Below are 12467 nucleotides of genomic sequence, written 5' to 3' on the forward strand. Positions count from 1 at the left end.
AAGATTCTGGAAAAGCACAACAGCCTGATTTGCAGAAAAATGCAGGCTTCTTGTGGCCAGATCTCTTTTTGACCATGCACAGCAGTGGGACTAGTTCTGAATAAAAACTCATAAACTGTCAATTAAATAGAGTAACAAAGCTACCCAGAGGATCACAAGCATTTGCATGTTTTTGAAGACAATAGAGTTGAACGTAATGATTTTTTCCACTGAGGTATGATAGAATTTCATTTCAGGGAAGAACTGTAGTAGGCCACATTCTTGGGCATTCTGCTAAATCTTCAAAAAGACATTTTCCTCACCAATTTGTGTGCAGTGCTGCAGGCAGCAGAATGGATTCCATCACAGGCAGACAGAAAAGTGAAGGGCTTCCTAGCCCATCCTCTCCTACTGAGGATACATCAATCATAGAGCACTCCTGTTTTCAAAGCAATACAACTAGAATGTTTGTCTTTCTATTTTAGCAATGGCAACTTCAATTAATAAATTTTTTTCAGCAGGAATAACATGAAAGCTTCCTATAACCTAATATTTCCCTATATTTATTGATGCCACATTATATAGCAATCATATTTTTTCACAGCTGCATCACTCTGGAAGCTCCATAGTCTTTCTGAAACCTGTTATTGTATGTCCTCTGTCTTTGCTGGCTGTTTGTAAGTGATGAGTCCCTGGCTTACAGCAGGGGTTGAAGCTTTTGAGTGCATAACCTATTGTTTCCTACTACAGAAGTTCATCACAGTCTTCAGGTTGTTTGGTTTGTCCAACCCAATAACTGCCTTACTACTCTGAACAGAAAGTAAAAAAGTTACTGCTTTGCTTTGTCTTGAAACTCACATATTTCCACATTTAGAAACCATAAGAATTCAAAACCTGTCCATGAACTTCAAAGTCACTATCTCCAGGAAAGTATCTTTCTTTCAGAAAAGACAACAGAAGAAAACTGAGCAAGTAAAATAGTCACACAAGTATAAAAACATATGCTAGCAAAACTAGATAATAGCATGACTTGTCTTTCTTTATGCAAGCAAACAAAAGACAAACTTTTAAAACCAAGGCAAAATGATTTTTCCACATGAAACCATAAAATATTTCAAATTGCCTGACATTCAAATATTTAACTCAGTTTTATAGACTAATAGTTATAATGACATATTGTCTTCAACTTATTTCAATTTTTTACATTTCCATAAGGCAATTTGAGGATGTTTAAGATCCGTTAAAGTATTTTGCACAAACAAATGATATCAGTGTTATGCAGATATTCCTTAAGCAGCTATAACAGTTCTTAGAAAAAAGATATCTGATTAAAAAAAAAAAAGAGCATTGTATCTACAAAGCATTATCATCAGAATATATGGAAGGAAGAAAATACTTACAGATTTTTTATGTCTACCGCTCCTCGGAATGCCTTCCTTGGTATTGCTTGAATCTGATTTTCACTAAGATCACTAAGAAAAAAAATATAAATGTAAAAGTGCTATATATATTTAGTTTCATGTATAACAAAAAAAAAATTCAGCTATTATGGTTCAGTCAATATTTCCAATGAAGCTTATTTTATTACATTAATTGATTTGTAACTGAAGAAAAGAAGTAGCAATAATAGTCAAAATTGTTTATCTCTGTCACACTAGGCAGTTCCTTTAGAAAATAACAACATATATGCCAAAAAATAATAAAAAAAACAGTGGAAGTGTTTTCAATTTTCAACCATTCCAAATCCATGTTTGATAGTATATTCAGCTTTATGTAAGGAAGACTGAAATTCAGCAAATAGAACAAATAGTGAGCTACTGAGAAACAACAATGAAGCTGTGTAGTATCTGAGATCAATATGTTTCTGACTTTTGTTTCAGTGTCAAGCATCATATATTTTAAAAGAAGGAATTAAAATACATTCTGCAGCAGACATCTAATATTCCTCCCCAAAATCCCTGTACGATCAACTGTATCATGTCATCTGAAATTATTATCTTTTACAAAAGAAAAATATTATTAAAATGCTTATAAAATTATTGTTCAGTAGTGGTTTTTTGCTATCAGTATGAATAAACAGCCCTTTATTTTTTCTGAAATACAGACACATTTTTGTCTCTACACAGGGATTTTAAGTCCATTTGCACAGCAATTTTCTTATAGTTAACTAGATTTCATTTTGCTAAAACCAACCCAGGATCTTTACTCTAAAAGTACACCAAATGCAATTCAGATCCTAGCAGAAGTAAAGTTTCTCTACCTTGAGATTTGGAGACATCTTTAGAGGATGTTTTTCAGAAAGAATTTTTAGAGAAACATTGCAAAACTGTGCACAGAATTAAGAGATATAGCTCAGATTAAGTGAAGAAGCAAGAATCATTAGACATAAGAAGTCATGCTTTTGATATATTCTTTCTCTAAAATGTAATCTAGCATGAGCTCATATTTCCAGTTCTGAGCAATCACTCCTGAAGATCCCTTTCAGATTTATGAACTTGCAAAACACAATTTGAGGACTTTATAAAACCCCATTTTCCCCAACTTTAACAAAATTTATATCAATGTAATTATTTTGAATATGATTCCACATACATTGCAGCAATTTTGTATTATCCAATTCATTGTTAATTTATGGAAAATCACTTTCTATTTACTAAATCTTTCATAGTTCATGCACCTAATTGCACTGCAATATCTTGCAAAGTATACTTAAAACTAGAGCCAATTTTAGTATTATTAATCGTGTGTGAAAAAAGAGAATTTGTGAGCTGTGATTTAATTTTCAAGCCACCTAAGTAATCTTGAAATGGGATATGACTGTACTGCTCTGACAATAAATTCAGTGGCAATGAATGAAAAAGCAGCCTTCAGCATTTGTTACGGTAACATGATTTAACAGCCTACTTCCTTGGAAAAAAATTCTCTTATAAGCATAAAACGCAAATATCTATATTTACATTTCTGTCTAATTGACTAATACATTTTACCTGTATAAAAATTGTGTGTGAAGTGGCTAAGCCAGCAGTAGTGATTTGTATCATGATGAGTGATTAGTTTATAACACAGATATATGTATATATCTACGTGAGCCACTGCTGTACCCGTAAATATTTACTACAGGAGATAATGGGCAATGGTGCATTAAGCTTTTCATGGCATTTGATAGAGCATCATCACTCACCATTTTATATAATTGAAAAAGTGAAAGATGAGTAATATTGAGGCCAAATGTAAATTATTTTTAAAAATCCCACAGAAAATATCAATGCTCAAAATCTTTGTTTCCGTGGGAAATTTTGGCACAAACACGAGGACTTACAAGTGACAGTCACTGTGCCAGGTCCCTCAATAGCCAATACACAGAGGCATTGTGCACAGGTATGTCTGTGTGTATGCAAATGCAAAAGACATGAGACAAACTAATTGCAGGCTAGATTTACTGCTGGGTCGGCAGAGTCAACACCATTTCCCTGTAGCACAAGCTCAAGCAGACTAAAGTATAGTGTTCCCTGGTAATTTTAGCTAATTTCAAATGTAAACTACTTGACTGAAAAGGTTCCCAGCCTTGCTGAACAAGGCATTGTTTAAAGCATACATTAAAATGTGGAGAGCTAGGTAAGATTGGCAAATGGAGTTTTCCAAAGTAATTTTTTTGCAATGCATCAGCTGGTTTGGGAAACTTGGAACTGTTTCTGTAAAAAAAGTGTAAGTTCATTTCCACACTGCTAAATTCTACTTCTCATAAAGAATAGTATTTTCCTTATAGCAGGAAAAATTTTAGTAATTATTTATTGATTGCTTCAAGTTCTTATCTACTCAGTGTAAAAAACTTCCTCATAAAAACCTTGAAGGGCTTAAACAAATATTCAACTTTTTCTTCTTGCATAAATTACACCTACATTTCACAACTCAGAAGCTGCATGTGGTCTTTTTTATTGATCTTTGAACTCATTCCACCGTAACTCTTAGACTGCTCAAAAATGAAGGCCACAAGCAGCACAAGGTGCATTGTGACTTTCATAGGAAATGGGGCAAAAATCTATTTTGTAGATAAAACCAGCCAATTTTGCATGCCATTACATTACATTGATTTGACTTTGCAACTTATATTCTGTAGTGAAGAAAGGTGCAAAACTCCTTTTCAGCCTGATGGTCATTGTATTGCTGCACTTATAACTATGCAGACATCATCTTCCATTTCAAAAATAGGCAGTCTTTGAATAGAGGCTCTATGATGGCAATCAATCACCCTAAAATGAAAGAATATCTAAGAATATATAAGAATATTTAAGCCAATATACAAAAAAACTTACTACTTTTATAAGAAGAGATCCGTTTTATTTTTTTTAAAGGCATGAACCTGATTCACATTTCAAAGTGTCAATCTGACTAAGATATTTTCACTGGAACAAATTATTCTCCATTAATATTACATCCCAAGACCTTACATTAAAATCCAGAATACCTTTGGAACAGTAGAATTTAATAAAAAATACAGCTAGAGTGAAAAAGCCAAGGCTATGTGAGAATTTCTTTCTTTAATAGAGCGCAATGATCTAGTGAGATATTTTGACAAATTCATCTTTATGCAGATTCTTGCTGTTATAGAGGCCTCTTTTAACTAAATTGTTCTTGACTCTATTGTATAATTCCTAGAGAGATATACACCAAATTACTAAGTCTGAACGGGAGTACCTTAGACATTGACCTTCAAGAAAATTCCTTAGTGCAACTTTGTGGCCTTCATTTATGTCATTCAGTGGTGGGCAGAGCACCTTTGTTCCTTGTCCTCCACTGCTCCCTCTTGCTCCAGATCCCCAAACCTGTGCTCAGGGTCAGGTGTAACTTCAGTCTCTCTGAATGGGAGATGTTCTCAAGGACAACTCTCAGATTTGTTTCCTCAAGTTAAAAGGTAGTACAGGGGTTAAATAGCAGATTGGCCCCAAAAGCCTCCTGGGTGAGTTAGAGTGGCAGCAGCTGACAGAGACTTTTCAGAGGAGGCACAAACCAGCCTGAGTATACAGTGGATTGTTTCAGATAAGTTTAAGATGTAAATATGTTGAGCATTCTTCTGAGTTGTAATATTCTGGCTGCAGCCCCATTCTCCCAAATGCAAAAACAGAAAACCAAATCCATAAAGCAAACAAAGCTGAATCCCACTTTAGGTGAAGATATACAGTGGAGAATGAACAAAGATTTCTGAATTTTTGCCCAACTGCAGCACTGTTTTGAAAAACTTGCATACTATTTTTTCTCTCTTTGAAGGTCAGGTGTGTGTTTCTAAATCAAAGACTAAATATGCTGCATCTAAATAAATACTTTTTATAATTAACATATTCTATCCAAGTATTCAAACTCATCAATAAAAACAGAACAACTATAGATTCTCTAAGATTTGTGATGAAGTAAGTTCTGCAATTACCATGCTTATGTAAAATACAATTCATTTTTAAACAAAATGGATAAAGGCAATTTACATGCAATGGATTCTGATAGGCACATATGCCTCAGCTTTTAAACCGATTTCCAAAGATTAAAGATTTAATTTGGATATTCTGACAAAGCAACTTAACTTGTCTAATTTGAAATTATGGCTAAAAGAATGTAGATTTCTGCATTTCACAAACCGATGAACTAAGAAAAAAAAAATCAATAATGAAAACAATACCATTAAAAAAAGCCCAAACACCTCTGCCCCACCCTTCCTCCCCCAACAGCTTCATTTTGTGTATGCAGACTTTTGTTCTCCAAGAATACACTGGTAATGATAATGTATTTAGCTTGTGGAAATAGCAAGAAGACCTTGCCAAAAACCTTGATACTACTGAATCCTTCTTAAGAACAGGATGGAAATGGTACAGTTCTATTTATCATATTTACTGGTTAGTAGATAGAGGAGTATCAGGGAAAAAACCTCACAGCTTACAGTCCTGTGAACATTTGAAATTCATACCAATAGAAGATACTAACCTGTTCTCAGAAAAAAAAACTTGAAGACTTATATACAGTATTGCTTTCTTATCTGAAGATAAAGCCCCGAGATAACCTGAAATTAATGATCCTGATGGAATGGTTCAGCTCTTAAAAAATGCAAACAGTACTGCATTGCAGTTATTTTATTACTCACCATGTATGGCTCTCAGCTGAATATCCTATATAGCCTTAAAATCCTACATACCCTTAAAAAGGAGGGCTCAAGTTTTAATTATATAAATTGAAACATCACATAAAATATCTATATCATAAACTGTTAAGGCTGTATCACAGTTTTGTTGTGTGGCTAAATCATTGTTCGTTCTGCAACACTAAATCTTTTGAAGATGGCAAACCTGCTTGTAAATTTAATTACTTGTAATTTTATTTTCCTCAATGGTTTAACCTCCCTCTGTGTCTGACCACAGATATCATAAATCTATACTGCCATTCTGTACTTTGCAAAGTACTGAGTACTGGGAATGACTAATGTGTCCTGATTTTTAAAGGAAAAGGCAGAAATACTCAGCCCAACTAAGTACTGAATGCTTACCAGTTTATTTATGCCAGTTTATAAAAACATCTCAGAAAGTGGCTATCTGATGACTGGCATCCTGATAGTTATTTATGTATTAGTGACATGAACGAAATAAGCCTTGCTAAGTACTTCTCTCTTACTGGAAAACAACACTTCTAACATTAGGTAACTATATTTTGCATTAAATCCTCCATGCCTCTATAAGGTGGCAAAATCTCATAGATAATGAGACTACTGGGCATTCAAAGAAATAAAAAGAATGAGAATTATTTAAATTATTGGACTGAAAATCAAATATATGAATTTGGACAGGGGATTTCACTTGGAATAAAAAGATGGTGAAAAAAACAACATATTTTTGAATAGGATAGTTCAGTTGAAAGGGACCTACAATTATCACCTAGGTCAATCAGATTATTTTGATGGAACAAGTAACAACTTCTTTTTTGGAACATTAGTATACATTGATACATTAAGTATCAATTAGACATTTACCCTAAAATAGTAAAACTAACCAAACAATTAATTTATGAATATTAAATGGTCCTGTCCATTTCAGATGTTTTAATTATGATTGGCCTTTTCTTCAGTACTGTTCAGTATTCCTACAATATTTCTGTATTTGAGTACACCTTAACAAATACAGGTGGCAAGGAGAAGACATGCCCTACCTATTCACTAGGAAGCTCCTTGCAGAAAGAGCCTGTGAAACATGCTCTGGCATAGGCCACTCGCTGGATTCTGGATTTCATGAAGATATCTGTGAGGTCTTGCATGGTCTGAGACACTTCTCAGGTCACAATCACATTAATGAGCCAGATCATCTAAAACCTCAAAGCTATTCCAGAGCAAGAACCAAGAGTTATTATTTACTCCCCTGGCTTTGATCTTATGGAAAACAAAGAGCTCTGTCTCACTGGGAGGCTTTGAAAACACCCATAGTAAAATCTGAGATATGGAAGGTGTGAACATGCTGCAACATGACAGCATAAGACAAGGCAGCCACAGCCCCAAGTTTCAAGTGTTTAAAGTGAAATGTTTCCAGAGAAGTATGGCAAAAGGTTATTTCACATTATCATGAACACTGTCAGCTGCCTCTGTTTGCAAAGCTGCCATAGCCATGGGCTTTCCAATGCAAAGAGGAGAGAATGAAACGCCAAAGTAGATTTTTTATGTTTCAGTGGATCTCTGACTTGGATTTCATTTGTAAAATGACAGTTTTCTACTTTCAAAATTTGAATAAATACATTTTTCTACTTTGTATTAGGTGTCTTGTGTTAACATGGAAAAGTTCTGACCAGATGGGTTTTTTCCTGCTCATGAAACTTCATTTATCGCTATACAACCAAACTGCAAAGTTCGAGCATGCCTAGGAATTTAATCTAAGACCTTTTCTGAATGCTACAGAGGCATGCTTTGACAACCACAAGTTTTATTGTATTAGGATAAAGCATGTAAGTGTGACAATTATTTTTGAAACTATGTAATCAAAAAATCAAAGCAAAGCACAAAGTCATCAAGAATACAGATGCCACTGAACATTGTGGTGTTAATGCAGGGGGAGCATCCTGAAGAGACAGCTCCTTTAAATCAGTAGCTCAGGTGAACTGGAGCTACTGAAGCCTATCAGGAATTCCATCATGGCAGCAATATATCATAGTGTAACACGAGCTTACTAAACAAACACAAATGATTAATTATAACAGAACATTTTTTTTATCCCATGTTCAGCAAATACATTAATATATGCAGACAACTAAGTACCTTTCCCATCAGTCAAGTGAGGCTTAGCCAGTTAATTGTTAGAATACTGACATATGCTCGGCTTTAACTTTATACAGTTACTGTATAACAAGTTACTGTATGGCATCACTTATTCATGAAGACAATCTTATACTCAAATGGCTTGTCATGTCCTTTTAGTAGACATAGCTTTCTGGCAGATCTACAGATCAATTATGATGCAACAAGAAAATGTTTAAAGATATATAATTAAAAATTCAGTCTAAACTCTTGTTCTGAGAAAGCAAAACAAACAAAGAAACAAAATCAAACAATCAAAAACTGTTGTACCATTATTCTTTGCCTGTGAAATAAACTAGTTAGCTTCCTATTAATTTCAATGGTTTTATTCTTCTGTTCTTTAGTAAAACAACCATTGCAGCTATTTCTCTTCATATTGAAGACACACAAGGTGTCCAATAATACCAGCAGTAGCTAATAGGTCTCTACGGCACATGTATATCCCCTCATGAAGATAAAACCTATAAATTATAATTTCAAACATTAGTTCTGTAAATCATTATTGCTGCTGCTTCCCATAGGAGGATTAAAATTTCATGTATGAGAAAGCTACTATTAACCTCCTTTTACAGATGGGGAAACCAAGGCAGTATGTATCAGCAGTAGCATGGATCAGTACCATGCTGAGGAGCACAAAACTGATGAGAAAGATTTAGAGGACAGAATTTCAGGTTCTCTCTGCATCACTAATTTCCATTTGCTCTGTTGACTCCCTAGAGGTTCAGATGCTGCACACAGTGGGCACATAACCTATTCTCAGGCTAAAGCAGGATCACTCCCTGGGCCATGGTGTGCTACATTGCCCAAGTGAGTATTTCACATTTCACAACACAGGGCAATCATCACTGCAACACGGACTGAATGATTAGAATCACAGCAATTCCCATGGTAAGGAATGCTTTTCTTTTCCCCCTAAGAATATTCAGACTGAATTTCCCTGCCCACTTTCATGTCTCATTTTTTAATGATAGCACTTTTGATTATATCATTCATGCTTCTTTCATTCTTAATGCTTGAGGTTTTTTAAATGTCATCCATTTATAAATCTGTTATGGAATCAAAATGTGCTTCTTATTATAGCTTTTGGCATACTATTATCTGTATTATTTCAGCATTACATCTTTTAATCCACTTTATCTATTTATTTATTAAAGAAGAGAGATCATTCATGTATTACAGAACACAGACAGCAAAAGAGAAAAAGTAATGCACTACACAATAGTAGGACTGGTAGCCTGGCAATCTCCAGAGTTTATCAGTACCCTCAACCTTAACATTTAGTTTCAGTCATCCACAATTTAAATTCTGATACTTAGTGCTAATCTCCTTTCTTTTGTTTGAGAAACAGCCTGACTCTTTATATCCATGCAATATAATACACTACGTATTTATAATTTTTAGTATTAGCAATCAATGATTTCTAAATCTAAATAGCACAGAGTACAAGTACTAGACCAGTTACTTTTTAATAGGAATACATTTTGGGTTTGGACTAAGCCAAAACCTCCAATGTCTGTCTTGGCAGAAAAGTTAACCCACGGGCTGCAAAATCAATTCCACTCTACAATGTGTCCAAAAGGGTATTTAAATCAATTTGTATGTTCTGATACTACTGAAAATGATTGCTTAAGGAGATTCGCCATTTATTCTTTATTTTTCTAGAGTGGCCTAGCAGGGAAAATGCTAATTGTGCAATAAAATAGGAGTATTAGGACCACACATGTATTTTATTGGAGCCTTAGACATTATTTTTGAAAAGGAAAGCATTCTTTAATAGTCTGTTCCACTAAATTAATACATAATTCTCTTTTGTTTAGACTACAAAAACCCCAAAACAAAACAGGAAAGAAATTACATGTTGTAGCTCCTAAAGAGGAAAGGACCACCCACAGTTTCAGAGAGGATTGCAATACTACTTCAAATTTGGCTTCAGCATAATCCTTTTCATAAAAAAAAACCTTGAAGCTCTTAAGAAGCCCTCACCTCCCAAAGAAAAAAGCTGACAAATCTTTATCCTCCATACAGTCTCAAATTGGCCAAGCTGCAGGAAGGCACCGAGTGACATTTTACTGATTTATCATGCACCCCTACTAGCACTGTGGTTCCCTACAGCTGTGCTGTGTGAGGGTATTGCTGACCTACAGCCCTACTTGGAGTTTGCAGAGTGGAAAATTCCTTTTACCCATGTGGATGCATATCCACGTGCTGAGGCCGTACCTCAGGTGCTGTGTCCTGCTGTGTTCTGGGTTCTGCACCACAAAAAAGACATTGAGGGGCTGGAGAGTGTCCAAAGGGCAATGGGAGGTGCTGAAGGGTCTGGGGCACAACCCTGCTGAGAAGCAGCTGAGGGAGCTGAGGGTGTTTAGTCTAGTGAAAAAGTGGCTCAGGAAAAACCTTATTGCTGTCTATGACTGTCTCAAAGGAGATTATGGGCAGGTGGAGATCAGTCTCTTCTCCTGCAGAACAAGTGACAGGACAAGAGGAAATGGTCTCAAACTGTGCCAGGGGACGCTTAGGTTAAATGTGGGTTTCATTCACAGATTTTCCTCTCTTTTTCATTTAACCAGGTTGGAATTGAAGGAAAAGTAAAAAAATAACAAATCTTTATGTGTCATTTTTTCATACAAGGCCACAAAAGCGTGTTTCTATGTAGGCAAAGGGTAAAGATTCTGCTATTTTCATTTTACTAGTCTCTGATAGGTGATTTGGTGATTAATCTTTAATCAACTATTACACTTGACAGACTTGAAAATGTTAAGAGCTTTAAAAGAATAAAACAAGATTCTGCTGGGTAACTTTCACTTCTTCTGGTACATTAGACACTCAGCATATGCATGGCTGAAACATCCATTTGGCTTGGCTGGGGATCTGCTCACATTAAGAATAGATGAGATGGCATATTTAATTTTCCAAAAGACCTCTTCAACAGTATCTAAAAAAATCTATCACTACTTTTCCCTGTAACAAAACTTCTTTTTTAGAACAAGTTTGCAGCTGTCAACATGTCTTGAATATTTAATATTGTTTCACCTGCTTTGGAATTGAAACTGCAAGCACTTTCAGGAACTGATTGAAAGGTTGTCTGGTACATCGTCTAGTATCACTACACAGCCTACAACCCTGTATATTCTCTTCTGAAATATCACTCAGAAAGCTGTGGCAATTCCTGTTTCTTCAAAACAGAGCAGAGCAGACTCCTGATCCAATCCCATTATGCAGAGCTGCAATTCCAATACAGACAAGTAATAATTACATCCCTGGACACAGACATTTTTTATGCAGTATAGCTCCAAACTTTTACTCTGATAATAACCTGAGTAGTTCAAGTGTTTGCAAGCAGTAAAACTAACCTTGAAAAATTTGTCAAGGGACAGGGGAAAATTTGGAGAGTAAACTAGAAAAGATCTTGTGGACCATTAATGTTGAATAGCACTGTGCTCACTCTTCCTGCATTTGAGTTGAATGATGCAATTTGGGGATTGTCTCTCGAGATGGGCTGATTGCTTGATAAGACAGATTTATTGTACAGTCTTAGCTTTATATGATATGTGTAGGTGCATAATATAAATTAAGCACTGATACTTCAAGCTTTAAGGCTGTTCCCTGTCAGTGCCAAGAACTATGCTAAAGCAGTGGAAGAAACCAAAGCAAATTATTAAAAGGATTACCACAGATGATTAAAAAAACCTGACAACAGCTAAACTGCAATCATTGCTACTTACCAAGATGACCAATTTTATATGACTGTTTTTCTGGTCTTCATCCATCTGCTTATACCCACGTGTCATTTCTTAGACTGTAATATCTTTCACACAAACTTTTTTGTTTTACTGGATTTCATTTCTAAAATGCTGGTGCTGGTTTGTTTGTATTTTTCTTATTCTGTGTAACAAAGTATGTGACTAGCACCACTGGGCATCTGGACCAAAGAACTAGGACTTTAAGCTTTTCTATGAGAAAACTATAAATGAGAGGACAAGGAACGGATGTTCGTGTTATCCTCCTCTTCACTGAAAATGAACTATAAAACAGTATAACAAGCTCAATTATTTGAGTAATGGAATGACTGGATTTCTTAGTTTATTCTATTTCTTGTGGGCTGCATATGTGCTGGTTAATACAAGTCAATTAAAGCTCTTAGGAGAAAAAATAAATTGTCGAGAAACTTCAGGGC

At 35.1% G+C, this 12467-nt stretch overlaps 1 protein-coding gene across 10 annotated transcripts in view; it reads right to left on the bottom strand.

Moving 5' to 3' along the window:
• SLIT2 (slit guidance ligand 2) overlaps window positions 1–12467 on the bottom strand; it is a 260769-nt gene that overhangs the window by 108328 nt on the left and 139974 nt on the right. For all 10 annotated transcript variants that reach the window (XM_071432632.1, XM_071432633.1, XM_071432634.1 and 7 more), the window contains exon 5: window positions 1380–1451. In XM_071432632.1, coding sequence (XP_071288733.1) covers window positions 1380–1451 — 72 coding nt within the window. The remainder of the gene's footprint in view (window positions 1–1379; window positions 1452–12467) is intronic.

This window comes from Agelaius tricolor, unplaced genomic scaffold (genome assembly GCF_023055355.1).
Source record: "Agelaius tricolor isolate 1412-34295 unplaced genomic scaffold, bAgeTri1.0.p SCAF_8, whole genome shotgun sequence".
NCBI lineage: Eukaryota > Metazoa > Chordata > Aves > Passeriformes > Icteridae > Agelaius > Agelaius tricolor.